Source organism: Carassius auratus, chromosome 12 (genome assembly GCF_003368295.1).
Source record: "Carassius auratus strain Wakin chromosome 12, ASM336829v1, whole genome shotgun sequence".
NCBI lineage: Eukaryota > Metazoa > Chordata > Actinopteri > Cypriniformes > Cyprinidae > Carassius > Carassius auratus.
Genome location: NC_039254.1, coordinates 13,096,304 through 13,117,165, shown reverse-complemented (window position 1 = coordinate 13,117,165; position 20,862 = coordinate 13,096,304). Strand labels below are relative to the sequence as shown.

At 36.5% G+C, this 20,862-nt stretch overlaps 1 protein-coding gene and 1 long non-coding RNA gene across 7 annotated transcripts in view; one reads left to right on the top strand and one right to left on the bottom strand.

The window, feature by feature from the left end:
- The first annotated feature begins 1,012 nt into the window (after positions 1-1,012).
- Positions 1,013-19,668, top strand: LOC113111874 (uncharacterized). Its single transcript, XR_003293373.1, has 2 exons — positions 1,013-1,058; positions 17,378-19,668. It is a non-coding gene; the product is annotated as an uncharacterized LOC113111874 (long non-coding RNA).
- The window catches only part of plekha1b (pleckstrin homology domain containing, family A (phosphoinositide binding specific) member 1b), a 42,394-nt gene continuing 29,343 nt past the window's right edge, over positions 7,812-20,862 (bottom strand). Inside the window, exons 9-13 of one of the 6 annotated variants that reach the window (XM_026277043.1) lie at positions 16,804-16,868; positions 15,808-15,871; positions 14,457-14,546; positions 14,086-14,156; positions 7,812-10,059 (exon numbers count right to left, since the gene is read on the bottom strand). In XM_026277043.1, the coding sequence (XP_026132828.1) occupies positions 9,849-10,059; positions 14,086-14,156; positions 14,457-14,546; positions 15,808-15,871; positions 16,804-16,868 (501 nt within the window). In that variant the 3' untranslated portion in view covers positions 7,812-9,848. The other 5 variants (XM_026277044.1, XM_026277046.1, XM_026277042.1 and 2 more) reach the window with 5 other exon arrangements.

Below are 20,862 nucleotides of genomic sequence, written 5' to 3'. Positions count from 1 at the left end.
CAAATGGTTTCTAGACATGTTACATGTTGAGCTTATAGGGCAGATGCTGTATCTCAGCTTCTCCATTTATTTGATCAAAAAATTCAGTAAAGCAGTAATATTGGGATCTTAAAATAGGTGTTCTCTATGCCTGTGATGGCAAACCTGCAGCCATTTCTCTTCTCAGTGTCACATGATCCTTCAGAAATCATTCTAATATGCTGATATGATGCTTGGAAAACATTTCTTACTATCATATATGTTGAAAATAGTTTTGTGGAAACCATAATCCTTTTTATAGTATTTGATGAATAAGAACAGCATTTGTTTGGTAAAAGATATTTTGTTTGTAACTGTAATGTCACTTTTGGTCAATTTAATGTATCCTTGCTGGATAAAAGTCATTTATATATATATATATATATATATATATATATATATATATATATATATATATATATATATATATATATATATATATATATATATATATATATATAGGTAATATTGTTTTATCATTGAAAAGACAACTGATTCAGTCTGAGAGATGCACACAGAGTATGAGGTTAACAAGTCGAGAAAAACAGGTGCAGATACAAATATAAAAATAATAGGCAGTTTTTTATAAATTGCACACTACTTCCTTTGAGTCTCCAGGACGCATCACAGCTGCACATTGTGTTGATCCATCCCAGAGCGGTAGTTCTTCAACACTTTTATCATAAAGAGCTTAGTAAAAAGTTGGCAATCTTACACACATAAACACACTGATTCAAACATCTGGACATCTGTGGACTCACACACACACACTGTGTGCAGGATAAGATAAAAAAAAAATAGCAGCAACATGAATCATACAGAATCATACATGTGCTTGACTTGCTGTTTGTGTGGCCATAGCGTGTTTCAGTGCTGTAACTGAGCACATATTCCCTGCAACCGTTCATCAGGCTGTTCACTATTCCTTCCCACTTCATGACGTGAGAGTTTCAAGCTGGGCTCGTGTCAGATAAAAAGCAGCATTCCGGGAAAACTAGCCTACCTCCTCCCAGAGTTTCCTGAAACAATTCCTAGGACAAGTGAGTCACTCTTTCACATCAGAGAGCATATATTTCACTCAAGCAACTTTTAATTATGGCATATCGTTTATATTTGCTATGTTTTAGTACTACACTTAATCAATTTCAAGTCAAACAGGGACAGAAGTTGTCATAAATCATCATATCAATCATAAAACTACATTTAATAGTTATGTTGGCTTGCCAAAACTAACATGCAGTACTAATTTATTATGCAATTAATTTAATTCATCTAATGTGGCCTAGAGCTCAAGGTTTGACCATCAAACTCTAACTGACCAGACTTAACAGAATTTCTATATCAAACTTGCATGCAAATGTGGGAAACAAGAAATGCAAGCTCAAGCTAAATTTGTTCCCAACTAAGTTCCAAAGTTCCAATTTGGCTAAGTCTCTAAGAGGACATGAAAACAATAGTAGACTGATACGTCACGCCATGGCTTCTTGGCTGAATTAAAAGAATGCAAACTTTAAATTAGCAGTATATTTTTACATTTTGGATAAATTATGTTTTTTTTTAAAAAAGACACCGCTGAGTATGATGTAACATTACAACTGCAGTGTCTGTAGAAATATTCAAGTGCAAATTGTGATTGGGGCTTTATAACTACAACAATGTATTTAAGCTGTTTATCAGTAGCTAGCCTAGTTTTATGCTACAGCATTCTAGTCATGTGCTAAAACTTGGTAGCAGTACACTAGCAACATGGTAAAACATGCAATGTAGAAAAAAAATGAGAGACTTTGTACTGCAGCAACACAAAATGAGGTAGCTAAAATATGCTAGAATCCTATAAACATGCTAGCAAAACATGCTAGAAAGATAATGTGTGAGTGTGGCTGTAAACATGGTTACTGCCCTATTGCTAAAATAAAACCATGGTCAATTTTCATAAGGCTATGAAAATATCCATCCATTCATCCATTCAAAGCACTGGTTGTCTCCCAGGTCACAGGCAATGAAGAGTTCATGTGTTAAAAACACATTTTAAATGAAAAATAATTTACAGTTATTTTCCATATGTCATGTAGCCATGTTCCATTTCATATTTTCCAAAATGCTCAAGCTCAGTGAAAAAAATAATAATCCGAGATGGAGTGATTTTGAAGATTGAGTTTTATTCCATATTTAAAATTTACTGTTTTAACCGCTGTTTGTTTGTGGTGGGTTTTATTAGCTTAGCAACATGTTAATGCTTCTTTCTGCTGGAACCAGTCATATCTCTCAATTTTGGAACAGATCTTCCAGAGTTCTTCATTTTAATCACATGACCAATGCGTGAATCGCCTGTCCTCTTGTTTCCACAGTGCACTGGTGGTCCTGATTATCCATAACCAGCTGTGTTTTATGATGCAGACCTTTGAATGAGCTGTGAGAATTAGTGATGAAGTCAAGGTTCAGCGAGATCTTGATACATCATTTATCCTTTCTAAACTGAACTGTAGTAACTCCCTTAGTTGCAGTTGTTCTAAGATGACTATCACTCTTTTGTCAAGTTGTTGGCACTGCTAGAGTGTTAAACAAATGAATGTGCGTTTACCTCTTCTTAGGCATAAAGAAAAAATTGCACTGTGAAATAATGTGCTTTATAAAGACATATAAAGATATTATATAAATATTTCTTTCCAAACCTCCCCTTTCTGAAATATTTTGCATTTAATCATTTTGCACAGTGGTTTTGGAGAGTCTGATTATATAAATCAGGTGTGTTAAATAAAGGACACATCCAAATTGTGCAGTGCTGGATTGCAAGACCAAGGCTAGAAGCACTGACTAAGCAGATGCCTTTATCCCAGGCGTCTTAAAATACAAATGAAGAAAACCACAAGCAATTTATCGTACAGGAGATAAACACTATAAGCTTTTCCCGTAATACCAGATTTCAAAACTATTCTATACTATACTACTACTATTCTGTACTATAAAAGTTATCAGTCCAACCCCCCCCCCCCCCCCCCCTCCCCAAACGGCTCATTCTAACACGCCCCCACATGTCCAAATCACTATATGGGAAGATTTACATAACACCGCAATGTTATAATAATGTTCACGCAAAGAACGAAGTCTTAACATTTATTCTCTCTGTTGCCGCCGCTGCCATGTGGTGGAGTCGCTGTGTGTTTCATTGTGAAGGCGAAACTACTTCTAAATCAGTGGTAAAGTTGTATTTCAACATTGTTCCAGAACAGTCAAACCCAAATATTCAGATGTGTGCTGCGCATTTTATGGAGGATGAGGACGGTTTCCTGAACCAGTAGCCTGCAATGCATCTGTTGCATAATGGCTGTTTCTATAAAGTGGGGCAGTTCAAATGTTGCAAGGACAGTCCGGCGCTTCTGACTCACAGCCTTTAAATACATTATTTATATTTAAATAATTTGCCAATGATGATTCAAACACGAGTTTCGAGCAGTGTAGAGTAGGCTTATTTGTTGTCTCTCAGATCACAAATGCAGACATGGTTTTATGTAAACGCGGCGTGATACATAACATGTAAAAAGACAGAATAAATCATTATAATCAGTAATTATACCCAATTAATGCCTCATTTGTAATGGGTTTTATTGTTTTTTCTCGTCTAGTGATGTCCGGATTGCGAACTAATCATTCTATTTGATTGGATCTTCTGTCGAACTAGTTCACCAAATCGAAGTGAATATTTTGATACGGTTTGCGTCTACGCACTAATGCACAAATTACTTAAGTTATTCGGTTTATAAATGTGTCTTACACTCCCTCTGACGTGAAAAAAATCAATATCCCAAGTTATTCAGCTACTCCTAACAGTACATTGATTAAACTCCTAAAAGAGAACCGATGATATGTGCACAAGCAGAACAGTAGGACTGATCCCGCATTCCAGGCAACCCGTAACCCGTGTTTTTTCCCATAGACAATAAAAGAAATGGACACAGCGACCCCATTGGAACTCAATTGAGACAAGTGAAGGCCATTTTTAGCGTTTTTTAGCACTTCCGTTTCTGACGCGCAGACTCAAACGAAGCTTGACGATGTCAGCAACCTGTCTGACAGATGTAAATCTTCTAGTAGCTGTGTGTGCAAACTGCCATCGTTAATCTTGCAGAGACGGTGAGCTTGAGCGGGGAGTTATTTGGCGTGAGTGAGCAGGAGTAAGTATTCTGATTAATTATTTTGTATATTATTTTAAAATGTAACGCCAGTACGCCATATTAAGTTAATTGCCTGCGAGCTTCTCCTCCTGTCTGTACGGTAATGCGAGAGAGAGTCGCGTGGTAATGATGCAATCGTTAGCCTATTTTTTACAAAAACTGTTTATATGGGGCCATAATGTAACATAGAAGGTAATGGAGCCCTTTATACATTGTCGTGTATCTTTAGAAATAAATCAGGGACAAACGGAGTCTTTAAACACCTCAGATGTAAAGTTATTCGCTGTCAAAGTGACGCCAAAATGAATGGGAGTCAATGGGAATGCTAACGCAAGTGAAGTTCTGCTAAAAGATGGCAGCCCCCACCCGACTTCAACTTCCAGTCGAGTTCCTTGCCGCCTGGTTTTTCCAAACTTCTACCTGTGAAAGTGCACTGGAACAGCAGTCAAACTCATGACTTCCCACTTGTGAACTCGTTCTAGATCGATGTACTCCCAGTTCCGAGCTCTGACATCACATAGCCCCTACGGATAACATTGCCTACGGATACGGTGTTTACGCAAGTGGTACACGTTGAAAAAAAATATTTTTGGACAATATAACATTGCAATAAAATTAATAATCTAGCTACCTTCCTTACCCTCTAGCTAATTCCTTGCACCCTGGAAGTTTGGCGTGACTTGCCTTGAACGCTACAAAGTCGTGAGTCGTGGTTTGAAGTTCTGTTCAAAACCCTGCCTGGAACACAGCATGAGTCTCGTGCTTTTTCTTTTCTTTATTTTTTATTAAGAACATTGTATAGACAAAGTAAAAAGCAGTTACAATGTAGAACAAATAAACAAAAAGTAAAAAAAAAGAGAAAGAGAAAAAATAAAATAAAATAAAAAACAAACCTGTAAAGTGAAAGTGAAGTGACATTCAGCCAAGTATGGTGACCCATACTCAGAATTTGTGCTCTGCATTTAACCCATCCGAAATGCACACACACAGAGCAGTGAACACCCACACACACACACACTGTGAGCACACACCCGGAGCAGTGGGCAGCCATTTATGCTGCGGCGCCCGGGAAGCAGTTGGGGGTTCGATGCCTTGCTCAAGGGCACCTAAGTCGTGGTATTGAAGGTGGAGAGAGAACTATACATGCACTCCCCCCACCCACAATTCCATCCGGCCCGAGACTAGAACTCACAACCCTTCGATTGGGAGTCCAACCCTCTAACCATTAGGCCACGACTTCCCCAATTAAGGTATATACAAGACAGGGGGTACAACTAATCACAGATCACATCAAAGGAAGAGATGAAAAAGACTTACACATTTCAAGTGTTTTTAAAACCTTCTTGTTGACTGAGTCTCGTGCTGCTGACCTTGGGGACTAACATTTCTGTCACACGCTTGAGCCATTCAGCCAATCACAACACATTGGAAAGCTGGCCAATCACAGCACACTTCACTTTTAAGCCCGACGAGTCTTGTAAAAATTTCGCGTTCAGAAGGCAGGGCATAGAGAAGAAAGAATAATGTGCATTATATGGAAAATAATGTGTTTTTTGAACCTTAAACCGCTTAAACACATTGCATTACACCACATACACAAAATAATGTTCTTTTTAGCAACATCATATGACCCCTTTAAAAACCTGCCATCGCTTGAGCAAAGGATCTTTAGAGACACCAGGTTTTATAATAATTTAACCTTTTTGAAAAAGAAGTGCACTTACTTGTATTAAATGTGTACTTACGGTATTATTCGAATCTTACAAGTATATACATTGCAAATAATATTTTAATGACATAAAAAGCCACTTAAGTGTACTTAAGTAGACACTTTTATAAGGGTTTCTGAACAAACTTAAGTACAATTTTAAAAAGTGCACTTTGTAAAAATTTAAAAGTCTCATGAAATTGCAAGTTAAATGTACTTAAGTCCTTTAAATTGCAAATAACATGCAGTTAAGTGTCTAAAAAACATTACATACAGTTCAAGTATATCTCTGTAATAAGAACTTTTTTTTAAGCATACTAAAGTGTATTTCTTTTGACAAGGGAAAAATTAGCACCTTCCACAGCACATAAAGCTTTTGATTCACCACAGTGTTAGGGCTGCAGAACTGGGATCTACCCTTGTGTTGGCCCAAAGAACAACCCAAAATTCAGACATCACCTTAGCAATAGCCAAAGCCTTCCTATGACTAATATTTGTGGATATTAAGAGGGGATTTATTCAGTACAGGCACACACAAGCTCTTTTCCCAGCATTTATATAATAGTATTACTTTACTAAACTTCCATTTATCAGTTACATACTGTAGTCAAACCCACTCTTTTAATTTCATAATGAAAAATGGATTTAGCTTGGCAAAAACATGCTGAAAGATGAACAAAACAATCATATAAGAAAGGCCTTCATAATGTATAGCTGTGATACATTTCTAATGTAGTTTTTTTTTTCTTTTTTTTTTGTTAAATGCAAGACATTTTCTGTAGTTAAAAGAAACTATGTGATAATAGGAGAAAACCAGTAGATGGCACTATATGAACATCTCAGGAAGGCTGCCAGACCTGAAGATCAGGAGCCATTTTCACAAAGATTATTATTATTATTATTTTTTTTCACTAGCAGCTCTCAAAAGGATTCCTAGCTAGAAGTCTTTGCTTAAAATTTGTTCACAAAACTGATAAAAGCACGTTTCCCTTGGGGTTTTTTTTGGCCAGTATTGGATTGTGGATGTATGAACAGTGACCTTTATTGATGCAAGAGAAGCTGCAGTTCCTGGGATGTTGTCTTTGGGTCTTTTGTGACTTCCTGGATGAGCAATCATTTTGCTTTTGGAGGAATTTCAGAAGGTCGGCCAATCTGGGAAGGTTCGCTACTATGTGCTGTTTATTTTTTTTATTTATGTTTAATTTGGAGATAATGCCTCTCACTGTGGTTCTTTGTGGAATCCAAGAACCTTTGAAATAGATTTGTAACCATATCCAGACTGGGTTTTAGACAACTTTTTTTTTTCTTTTGTTGCATCAGTAAGTACAATTTTAAACTGGATTTTGTTTTATGTTAGATTTAGTTTTAATTTCTGAAACAGTTTGGTATAAGATCCTATCTATAAATACATATTCATAGGGCTACCCTATTTTCAACATACTTCTTTGTGATATTGGACCTCAGCTGATTCAGTAAAGAAATAGTCTTTAAATAGGGGCTTTTAATGGTCACATTTCAAAATTTAGTGGGAAAAAAATGTCCATTCACCATTGTGTAATGATGTATGAAGCACAGATCACACAGAAGCCACTTTTAAACCCGACAGCTTTCTCATTGTCAGCACAGCAAATCTTCTTGCTTGAGCTTAAGAGATATTTGTATAGTGAATTTTTACAATAGAAAACAAATAATATTTCACAATATTGCTGTTTTACCGTATTATTTTCCTCGATTAGACTTCTAAAAAAGAATAATAAAAAAATCTCAAAGTTTTGACCGCTAGCACATTGTTTTTCCTGTGCAAACTGACCATAGACATTAGAGACAATAATAATGTCTGCAAAGTAATAACTTCTTTATACAAAGATAATTATAAATCCTATAACCTAAACCACTTCTTAACTGCAAAGTCCTGCATTTTTTTTTATTTTATTTTACTTTTTTTTAGATGTTTTTACAAATGAACACACACACACAAACACACACACACACACTCAGTAACTGTAATACTTAATCTGTACGTATATAAAGCTAATTCTAACTAACCCCGAGTCAAACCATGACTCAAAAAACAAAAAACAAAACCATTATTTTGATTCATTTAAAAAATGTATAATTTTTCCAGCCAATGACAACTACATACATTGCACATGAAAAAAACATGTTGCAGTGTCTGAATCCACAATAAGACGACATACATTATTTATCATTGGGTTCACGGACTCGCATTCCCACGAATACTAACATATGGAGCCTTTTCACATATTTGTGTTACCATCTGCCTTAGTAGCAAAAGAGCATTTCTATAACTTTACAAAGCAAGCTAAATATATAGAGAGATTCATTACAGCAGTCAGAAGAGAGAAATACTGTATATCACCTCTTCCCCATGTGCAATCACACTGTAATGTAATGGCAAGGTAATATAAAACAAAGTATAGTGTTATGTACATTTTGTACAAAAGTACATACAATTTAAAGAGAGAGAGAGAGAGAGAGAGAGAGAGAGAGAGAGAATATGTTTTAAAATAATAATAAAAACAAAATACTTGGCTAGATTTTCAATGTTTATAAAATACAAGTCTGTGAAAGGGTCCATTCAACAGTGTTTAGCGAATGTCTGTGCTTTAGGTTCAATTAATTAACATTATGTAATGTACAGTATTAGGTATCATGAACTAACAATAAACAACACTCACAGTGTTGATTAATGTTCTTCTACATATACTAATATTATTTGTTATATGCTGAAAAAATCATTTCAAGTACAAACAATCATTGAATTAACATTATTTTAAAAATATATATATTAATAAAACTATTAATCATAATTGTGGAACATTACTATTCACCCTAAATACACGATAGCCTACAAAATGAATCAACTAATGTTAACAAATTGAACCTTTTTGCAAAGTCTAACGTTGCCAAACATCTGGAGTGTTTTTTAGATATACAGAGTCAAACGTTCACATGCATCTGACAAACAGAAGCGCCGCTAAAAAGAGTCTTGCTCCCAAAGGAGAGCTGCCTCATGGTGAGTGGCAGTGTGTTTTACACTGAAACATAGTAACACAAAACACATTCTCTCTACAGCAATACAAAACATATCGCTAGAAGCTTGCTGTGGTCAAACACAAAGTCCAATTCAATTTATACATAAATCATTCCAATAAAAAAAGAGAATGAAATTCAATTACCAATGAAAAACAAGACAACCAAGGCCCGATGGCATCTAAAGAAGGAATATGTTACTGTAGGACAAAAGTGTAAACCCACTGTAAACCCCCCAAAATGATGTAAAAACACCAGATTATTTCAAATGGGATTCCGTGGCTTTACCAGTATCAGCAATATGTAGCATATCATTTATTTCTCAGTATCAGTTTGATTAGGTCAATACTAGAAACTACTGTTTTAATATTAAGTTCTTTTGATTATATATCCGTTTTCTTTTTCTAAATAAAAATAAATATTTTATTGAAACTATATATTTTCCAGTTTTTTTTTTTGTCTGATTTCACTAAATTCACTTTATGTACATGGTATTTTAGATTTAAAAATAGGGAGAAAAACACAATAGTTTTATAATATTAACTATAATATAGTTTTTTTATTAGTCGTAACAGGAAAATAATAGACTTGGTAACAGCAACGTTTTTGTGTCTCAATGAATTTTCTGGTTTGAACATGTTGGAGTTTTTTTAAGAAGCTTGATTGGTGCAATCCCATGGTGCACTGGGCTCGATTCACATTCATCCAGAGTGCCTGTCCTGCTTTTGGCATTAACAGTTTGTTGTAATGTGTGTGTGTGTGTGTGTGTGTGTGTGTGTGTGTTATATACCAAATACATTGTTAACCCTGGGTAACATGCAGGTCTTTATCTTGTGGGATATTCGGAGGCTGTGTTACGCCGCTTGTGATTTGCCCTGGTGACGTGTCGTCAGCATTTACTTGAAGAATATTTGTGGTGACTCTTGCAGCGACAGGCGCGTTCGTGGCCCCAGGCGCAGGCTGTTCAGATCTGGCGCCTCCCACGCCATGCTGAGAGCCCGAGGGGGAACGGCATTCTGGGTAATGGACTTCTGTGGGGAGGGGTGAGCAAGGAGTTGAGAGACTCTGTTCGTTGGTGTAGAAGATGGAGGTGGGTTCAGCGTGCTCCTGTGGAGATTGAGGAAGGGTTACAGAACGCAGGCTCAGTCAAGACAAGAGGAAAGCACTTTGGTAGAGAGGGAAGATGGAGGAAAAAAGTCAAGAACAAGAGCAGGTGAAGCAGGAGGACCAGCAGGAAGTTTAGTACATGGGCGGCAGTCACATCAGCGAGCAGGGGCAGTGAAAGCTCCAGCAGATAGGAGGCTGGAGATCAGTCTGGGATATGGCAGGAACAGGACAGCTGCTAGTGCAGAAGAGGGGCTTGTGTTTGGGTTGTTAGTGTCTCAGTGTCATGTTTAATCTCTGAAAGGGGAAAAATAAGAGAAGACAGCATTCGAGGAAGGCACAGACAGAAAAGGTATTCAACATATAAAGGCAAGTTCAATAAAATGCTCTGAGGAGATCGTTTTCATTTTTTATATTCTTAAATTCAAAACTAAAGGCCTGTCAACAAAAAGATGTTAATTTTAACCCCCCTCCCCCTTTTTTGCATCGGTTTGAAAAGAGATGCAAAAACATTATTAAAAAAATAGCAAAAAAAGAACTCAGTTTTTTGATGAACATTTGTGTTGGTGTGAACAGGCAGTAACATCTCTTGTGACAAAGAAGCATACTTTACAATTCTTTTAAAAAGAGTAATTATGGAATCAATATGCTCCAATAGAACATGCTTATGTGCAAAATGGATTTAACTGCACGCTATTTACAATTAAATGAATATTAATTATAGCTTTGTTTTAAATGCAATTGGTTGGACTTTGTGCTTCTTTGATGCACTTCAGTAGGACTTAAGTACATTTTGATACGTGATTTCATAATTATGTCTGAAATATGGCTAAAGTGACAAGCATTTATGGTAACTTAAATTTTTGAGTTATTTTTACTGACACTTTCATGTCATGTTTTAAAACATTTGTAATGATAAACTTGTAATTTTGTACATTTAAACCAATCAATAACACATCAAAGAGTTAACAATTACAATAAAGCACTTCACATGTGCTTGTTAGCATGTTAGTCAATTAGTCAAAATAAGTGTTTATAGATATGTGTTTTTTTAATATTTAAGTGCATATTCAATACAAGTAAGCTTACTTCTTTTACACAAAGGATAGCTCTTCATTAGTGTTTATTATCATTATTTAAAAAAACTTAAAATTACAAGGCTGGTAATGTGACCTCAACATGATGGACTAAAACATATATTCCTAGTCACATATGACTAAAGTCTAAATTATTTCAAAGATATTTAATTAAAATAAATAAATAAACAAGTGAATAAGTGCATCATTTATACTGACATTTAGAGGTAAATTTAGTAATGTCCTCTAATTAAAAATAAATAAATAATAATAATCAAAAATAATTTTAAAAGAAAAGCAGGTGAGGTTAAGAAATGGGACTGTAAACTGTAAGTACATGGAAGTTAAATGTGGGCATCAAACATGATGAATACAAAATATGACAGATTAGAAAATATGTTGAAGATAATATATAGTACATGATGAGAAAATGTTATGTAATGTAATTGTAACACTTAAGTTTAGGGACTTATTCTAACCATTAACTATAAAGCAAGTAATGCAATATTCTGCATGCCAATATTTGAGATTCCTTTATCTTAAAAGATGCCTAAACTTAACAACTACCTCACTAACTATTAATAAACAGCAAATTAGGAGTTTATTGATGCAAAATTGTAGTTAATAGTGAGAATTGGTCCTCAAACTAAAGTGTGACAGTATTAATTAAGACTATTTGGCCATTCCAGACAAACATCTAAAGACCTACTGTAAACTTACTGTACAAACAGCGAACAACAAACCACGGCCTAACAGAGCAAACAACTAAGCACAAGTAGTTCTTGTTCAAACTCTATGACCTGGATGTGAAAAAATAAATTATATATAGATATATACACACATCTCTCTGGATGGGTTAACTTTCGGCTTTCAACATATTTGATAAAGTGTACTGTGTACTACAGGTGGTTTATAAGAGTAGTATAATTTACTTAAGATTTGATAATTAGATTTCAGTTTAATTAAACTCAGAATGAATTCAAGAGTTTCCTCATAATCTGAATTTCCTCATAATCTGATGAGAGTTTATTAAAATGACCCACTGTTTATAAACATGTAGAGTAATGCTCAACTACCGGATGACAAATGGAAATGTTTTTGAAAAGACATTATTAAATATTTTTTATTGGAAATATTGTCCTGCTGTGCTGCAAATTTCAAGATTCAGTCATTGTTTTGACATCATGCAGCACTGTATGAATATCCCCAATACATTATATTATTATTCTTCCTCTCCATAAATTTATAAAATTAATTCAGCCCAAATAGATTCATGTACAGACTATGTTCAGCCTTAATAAGATCTTTTCATTGTGTTGTCTTTTTTATTTTATTTTTATAAACACAACATTTTTCTAATAAGTTTAGGATTTAAGTAAAAACATCTTGAACTGTAAGAATGTGCTCCAGTGTAATATTTATCTATCAATATTTTATAATTGCATATTTTATAATAGTCACAGTAAAATGTACAAACTGATTCGTCTTTTTTTCTTATCTATTTGCATACCGAATTTTCTTTCTCCAATATACTTAAATTAATATTTTATTAATTTTATATAATGTTTTCTTTGCTCAAATAAAAAAATGAAATTTTTATAGCTAAGTTAAAATAAAATAAAGCAAAAATTAAATAATAAAGTTTTATGACAAAACTAAAACCAAACTAAACTATTTATTCAGTTTTGGTTTATTATAGTATATCAAGTTAAACTACATTAAACTGAGAAATGCTGTCTTAAGCACTATTCGGACGGGACTAGTTTTCTAAACTACGTTTGAGTTTCGATTCTTACCACCTGACGTCTGTGATTTTCATGTACCAATTCGGACGGGACTAACATCTCCGTGTTTATTACAGAGGTGGGAGGGTCTTATTTGTGCATCTGGGCGTCACAGAGATCACGCGCTCTGTATGTGTGCATTGCATTCATTCAGAATGACTGCCTTAGTATTATTACACAATAAATACTAAATGGCTAGTATAACAAAACCATATTAATATGCGGTTCCTTTAGTTTAACTTGTTTTCCTTCCTTTTTTCTTTTTTTTATTAAATGTAATTAAAACATTATGTAACTGAGTACATAAATGAACGTGAGTAATCTTACCTGATGCTGATATTACAATAGCCGGTATTAACGGTTTACGCGATCTTGCTCTTGATTTTATTATTTGTATTATTTTTTTATTATTATTTATTTGCCGCTAAGCAAATATATCAAACATCCGCGCGGTAAGAGCATCTACGGTAATTCACGTTGGCCAAAACAAACAAGGAACCGTGTTGTGAATTAAAATATCACCGGCAATCACAGACATTCGCATTCGGACGGGATTAGTTTTCTCAGAGGATCACTTAGTTTGCTGAAAAACGGTAGGTAATTTGCTCTGGAATTATCACAGAGGTTGTGTGAGAAAAACTCAGACGTGGCAGATTCGGACGGGATTAAAATCACCAAGTACGTCTGTGAAACGCAGATTTCTCTAACGACCCCCTGTAAAACTAGTCCCGTCCGAATAGGGCTTTAGTAACTAGATACAATTTTAATTATTTATTTATTTTCTCTAGGTTTAATTTGATTTCAGTTAATGCTTATTTTATTTCAAGTATCTTTCTACTTTTATGGTTGTGATTTTAGCTTCAGTTTTAGTTGAATATAATAACCCTGCTACACAGACGTGTGGGTAGTCAGATGAATGTGTGAGATGTTTAGTATGGATGTACAAAGTATATTAAAACAGAAAATGGGGATGAAGGATATCAAAGGTCACTACAGAATGACATGGGGTTTGGTTTTAGTTTGGTTTGTTTGCGGGGTTGGATTATTTAGGTGAGGCACCTCTACCCTGCTCAGATCTAGTTCAAGGACTACTGGCCTCTAAAGTCTAAGCAGGGGCTGGATGCAGTCAAACAGGGACAAAGCGCACAGGGTTTGTTCTAAACACATACGTGCTGCATTCACCACTGCAGGATGTATACCTCTGTATACAAGGGTTTGAGAGCCGCCTGGCCTGACGCATCTGTAACATAGCGCACATTCATTAGGCACCGACACGGCAGAAAAAGAGAACAGAGACAGACAGTCTGGTAAATCGGGCCAGTTATTGAGCAGACAATGACAAATGTTTAATTTTAGGGTAAACTATCCTTTTGGTCATTCCAGCAGTAAATATAAATGAGTGACGTTTGAAGAGACACATGGTTGGGCTGAACATGGACAGGATGTGTGGCTACAAAAAACTAAACAAAAGACAAATCAAACCAGAAGAGCACAAAACAGCTGAGAGCACGGAATGTCACTTAACAATGTCAATTCTTACAGAGGCTGCTGAGCGTCCAGGACCCCGCTGGGCCACTATGGCCCCAGAGATAGCCTTGATCCAGCCGTGCATCTCGTCTGGGCTGTCCGACTGAGAAAGAGAAAATACAGACAGATTTCCTTTTTGTTAAAATGTATAACATTTAAAAACAATTTAATAAAACATTTATTCATGCTTGAAATTATTTAGATCAATGGCTCTCAAAACTTTGAGACTAAGAGCCATCTCAGATTAAAAGGTAACATAACATTAAGGACCCTATCATACAACCGGCGCAATGCGATGCAAGGCGCAGCGCAAGTGTGTTTGCTAGTTTCAGTTCGGAGCCGTTCACATTTTCCCGTCCAGCTAAACATAGTTTAATTAGCAAATGCATTTGCACCCATTTGTGTGCCCATGGGCATGCTGGTCTAAAAAAGAGGTGTGTTCAGGCGCATTGCTGGCGCACTGCTATTTTAAGGAGCTGAAAATAGACTGCACCATAGACCAACTCAAATCTGGTCTAAAGTCTAAAGTCAATGGCGCAATATTTTTTTGTTATTTAAAGAGCGTGTTGGTAGTGCCTCTGGGCAGCTTCTCGCTCTGTTCAGTGTGCACCATCACGTCTAAACAAATAGCACATGCTCTCATTGATTTCAATTACTAGGGCCGCTCTCGCATTGTATAATGAAACAGACCCTTCTCAGCCGCTCCAGCAATGGACGCAACATGGAAAACTATCGGGATGGATTTTTGCCGATAACCAGTTATTCCATCTATCAACTATCGGTGACGATTAATCGGCAAAACCGATACATCGGTTGACCTCTAGTATTTAGTTTTGGGAAACAGTGTGTGTGTGTGTGTGTGTTCGTGATGGTGATTTTTGTGACATTGTTCCACCATTAGATGGCAATAAGTGATTGTTTTATGAGTCAGCAGTAAAGACTTTTATATTTAAGGAGACTGAAACTTAAGTTATTTTTACTTTTTATAACAACTTGTAAGATGCAGTTAACAAACGCAGTGAGCAGTGCTGTAATCCGAAATCACCCTTAACTGATCATCTAATCTAACAATAATCTTCTAATAGTATGATAAAAATAATTATTATGTTATGTTAATAATAATAATTATTATTACGTTTAAAATAATCACTGGTTTAATATTGTAATGAATGTTACAACTTTATTTTTCCAAACTACTTTGTTGAAAAAGAAAAAAAAACACTCAAATAAAGCGACATCATTATTTTTTAACCCACCACTAAAACATTACTGTACGAAAGAGTATGCATTTAGTTTACCATCAAACATTAAGGCACACTCTAATAGAGAGGGTGAAGAAATAATATGAATTAATAAATGTTTACCTGAATGTAAAATGTTCTTGAGGTAGTAACCAGTTCAAAAAGATTGTCCCTCATCATCAAGTCACTAAAAACACAAATCAGTATTAGAAACAACAGAATTATGGGTAAAATCCTAAGCTGTTGAAACAGCACAGCAGCACAGCAGCACAGATGCATAATAGGAATGCTGTTATTGTATATTAATGTTTGTTTGCTCACTATTAGTCTGCCCAAGTCCCAAATAGCACAACTTTTAAACATTGTGAACTGTCATATGTTAATATTAAGATAAACTTGGTGGCCTGGGAGTAAATAATAATATAACAAATTAAATGTTTGCCTGACCTATCCTGACAGAACACATACATCACATGACGTCTGTTCAGAGTGTTTGGTTTTGTCATGAAGATCCCATTTGTAAAAGGTTAGATAATGTTTCCTTAGAACGTCACTTGGCGGACGATTTCTTATTTCTGATTTTCCAGACGTAATAACAATCTGTGCCTGGTGAGTTGTCCAACACAATTACAGTTTAAATGCATGCATTTCAAGTTACAACAAAATGGAAGTAGCAACAGATCTTTTCTTCCTTATCTGATTTTAACAGATTATGGATTTTTTTTGTTTTGTTTATAAAATACATCATTTTTCATTTAATGATGGTGTGCTGTATGCAGTGATTTTAATGTTAAAATACTTTCCCACTTTATATCACACTTTAAAGTGCAACTATAAGTAAACATTGAGACAGTAATTTAGTAGGATTTGTTTAAACAGTTTATCTCTTGCTCAACCATAGGTGTATGTATGAGACATGACTTCCTTTTTGAGAAACTTTGAATGACAAGGGGTGTGGCAGAAGCGTATTTGGAAACCAAAACAAGTTTTTGTAAACAAAACAAGACAAGACAAAAAAATACAAATAAAACAATAAATAAATAAAATAAGACAAAGCAAAACAATACAAATCAAGCAAAAAAAAAACAAAAAGTAAAAAAAAAACGAACCACTACTGACCTTTGTTTACACTCCTGCACCTTGTTCACTTCTTTCAGAGGAATAATTCGTAACGGCTCTCGCTCCTAAAGACAGAGTTTCATTAAATAATATATTAAATATTGTCTTTATTTGATGTGAATGATTGAACAAGCACGGAGCAAACATTCCATGTGCAGTGAGGAAGTGCAGGCCTGAGCAGGGTGCTGCACTGAGCACAAGCCTGTGATTATCAGCCCTGAAATAGCCTTTATTGACATCTACTGTATTATTTAGCCTTTGACCAAGCCTTCTTCGTATGCCTGCCCTCCTCACACACACACACCGAGAACAGGAAGCAACTGATTCTCGGTGTGTGTGTGTGTGCATGTTTTTGTGACATATCAGGACACAACTTTGTATAATGACATGGGTATGACACAGGTATTACAAGGAGAGAGTGACTTATGAGGATACAAAGTTTCCTGTGAGGGTTAGGGTAAGGTGTAGGGCCGTAGAATATACAGTTTGTACAGTATAAAAACCATTATGCCTATGGAATGTCCCCACTTTTCACAAAAATAAATGTGTGTGTGTGTGTGTGCATGTTTCCCAGTACCAGCCCCAGTACCAGAGCCTAGGCAAATGGATTCCACTCAGGTCTCTCATGAGGAACGCTCTGGCCGACTTGCGGCAGGACTCTGCCTCTATTGTGCTGCTACTGATCACTACATTGGGGCCTGTCCTATGAAACCCCCATGTCCTGCAGTGAGTACCATTCAGCTAAACCCAGAAATGTTCATGCTTTCAGTGATTTCAGTGCAACTGGTCACCCCAGCATGTTCTCTTACAGTCTCAGCTTTGGTCGACTCGGGCTCCTCGGGCAACTTCATCTTGCAAGGCCTTCTAAGTCGTTTTCAGCTGCCTTGTTGCCATCATGCCCAGGAGCTCCAAACTGATGACTATCCTAAAAATGCCACTAGGATATGGGCATGTGAGATATAAGGCCCCTTACTTGAAACTCAATATTGGTAACTTCTATGAGGAGGAAATCACCTTTCTGGTACTGGAGGGACCCACGGTGGACATCAACCTGGGATGCACCTGGCTCATCCTCCATTCTCCAGAGATCAGATGGGACTCCTGTGAGGTTAATTGCTAGAGCGAATTCTGTCACTAACACTGCCTCACTAAACTTCTACGTCCACTCCACAAGCCCCCAGCTTCCCAGGTCACTTCCGTGCATATTGAAATTCCTGAGCCAAGTATAACTCCCTCAATCCCATCTGATTATGTGGCATTCCAGGATGTCTTTAGTAAGCAGGCAGCCTGAGTTTACCAGCTGTCCATCCTGGAGTGCAAAGCTATAGAGGTGTACATTAAGGATGCTCTTAACCAGTGAATCATCCAGCCGTCCAGCTAACCAGCGGCCTCAAGTTTCTTCTTCATGGGTAAGATGGACGGGGGCTTGTGGCCCTGTATTGATTATGGAGCTTTGAATTCCCAGATGTTCAAACTCCCTTAACCACTTCCCCTGGTCCCTGTGGCTATTGAGGAACTCTGTGGGGCCCGTATCTTCTCTAAGCTGGACCTGCGAAGCGCATATAACCTTGTTTGCATCCGGGAAGGCAATGAATGAAAGATGGCCTTCATTACCCCTTTGGGACACTATGAGTACCTCATTATGCCGTATGGCCCTGCCAATGCCCCATCAATCTTCCAGGGGTTTACGAACAAGGCATTCTGAGAGTTGCTCCACAAGTTCGTGATCATTTCCATCAATGACTTACACATTTACTCCTGGAACCTGACTGACCATTGCCACCACATTAAGCAGGTCCTTCAGAGGGTACGTCAGCACCACCTGTACCTCAAGCTGGAGAAGTGCGAGTTCCACTGCTCCATGGTGCAGTTCTTAGGCTACATCATCGGCCAGGAGAAAATTCAGATTGACCAGGGGAAGGTGACTGCCATCACGTAGTGGCCCATTCCCCAGTCTGTAAATGGGGTTCAGAGGTACCTTGGATTTGCTAATTTCTATAGGCATTCATCAAAGATCTCAGTCTGCATAGAGCCCCATTGACCACCCTGCTCCGAGGAAAGCCCAAGTCCCTGTCCTGGAACTCCAGCACCCACAAAGCCTTTCAGAATCTCAAGAACGCATTTCGCATGGCTCCCATTCTTCATCATCCTGATCCCCATGTGCTGTTTGTGGTGGAAGTGGATGCCTCCACCACAGGAGTTGGAGCTGTGCTTTCTCAGCAAATTAGTGAGTCTCCACGCCTCCACCATTGCTCATACTGTTTACTATTCCAAGAAACTGACCCCAGCGGAGTAGAACTACGATATCTGTAACAGGGAGCCGCTGGCCATAAAACTGGCCCTAGAAGAGTGGCAGCATTTGCTAGAGGGAAACAACCATCATTTCACTGTCATCAGTGACCATACAAACTCCAATTTCTCTGTGATGCCAAGAGACTCAATCACTGGCAGGCCTGCTGGGCTCTATTTTTCACCCAGCTTAATTTCATCATCGACTACCACCCAGGAAACAGAAATTGTAAAGCCGATGCCCAAGCTCGTACTCCTACCCATTCCTTGTCAGCCCTGATCACACATGGAAGTTGATTTTGTAACCAACCTACCTGAATCCAATGGTAACAAATGCATCCTACTGGCAATGGGTAATTTCTCAAAAGCCTGCAAGTTAATTAACCTACCTGGGTTACCAACAGCCCTGGAAACCACAGAACAACTGTTCACCCACGTCTTCAGGAACTTTGAAAACTTTGGACCAGTGTACCATGACCCAGTGAATTGTCTCTCAATATTCCAGATTATCACCTGCCATTTGCTCCTAACAATCCAAATCCAAGTCTTTCAATAAATCACCTTGTTACTCCTCTGACCTGTTGTTTCTGGCTCCATTTGTGATAGTAGTTTATTAGTTTCTTATTAATTTGATGGAATTCTGAAAATAGTCAAGGTTTGGTTCAGTTTAAATAGATTTGATTTCATATAATTATTTTTGTATGATTTGTGGCAGTTTCACAATTGAACATAGGTCAATTTGTATTCTGTATATGAAATAAAACATTCACGGTAAGTTTTGTAAGACTTTGTAAGATTTTGTTTATATGACTAACTCCCAGTAATAACTGCATTGAATTGTAAGAGGAAAAAGATCAGTTTAATAGGCTCTGCTATTCTTAACTTCATGGGAATAAAAATAATTAGGCTACTATAATGTTTCTCAAAAAACTTTCAACAGGAATTTGTGTGTTTGTACAATGAAACAACTTTCCATTGTTCTTCCACCTCAGTCAAAACAATTTATAACTGTTTACTATGGTTTTAATCCACTATAGCCAAAAAGTTATTTTAGTGGAAACATGTCATACAGTATGTTAGCCAATTGTCCTTCCATCGATACTCCAATGATTTGAATGTTATAGGCTTCTCACATTTGAAACGGTTAACCCAGTGGCACATTCAACCCTGGATTATAAACCGTTACTTTACCAAACCTGTACCTGTAGGATAAGTGATTCACACTGTTTAGCTCTCATACTGTGATTTGGAGCAGGGGTTCATATCTCAGGGTCAAAAGTGGTGTTAACATTTTCAAAAATTACAAGTGGCTTTGACCTGGGGTTAGGCAATTTAATCATAGCATAAAAAGCTCTTGGAAAGCTTTCCAAGCTTTCCCAATTATTAAAGACAGAAATTACAACAAAGAAAATACAATTTAATATTTGGTTCAACTTTATAGTCTGTATTTACATAAAAAAATAGCTTGGTAAAGTTTCCTTATTATGATCATGTTGTATTGCAAAACATTGTTACTGCTATTGAAGTGGGAGATGGTTAAGGTTTAGGATATTATGGTTAGGTTTAATGTAGGGCCAAGCAGTGTAATTATAGATTACAGAAAGAGTTACTGAATTAAAATTGTTATTTTTAAATCGAAGTACGGTGTAAAAACAAGTGTGTACATAAGTGCATTGTATCAAATGATTCATTTAAATGTTAACACCTCAGTTAAAGATACTTAATATAAATGTATTCTGAATCACAACTCACATTTGTGATTAAAATAAA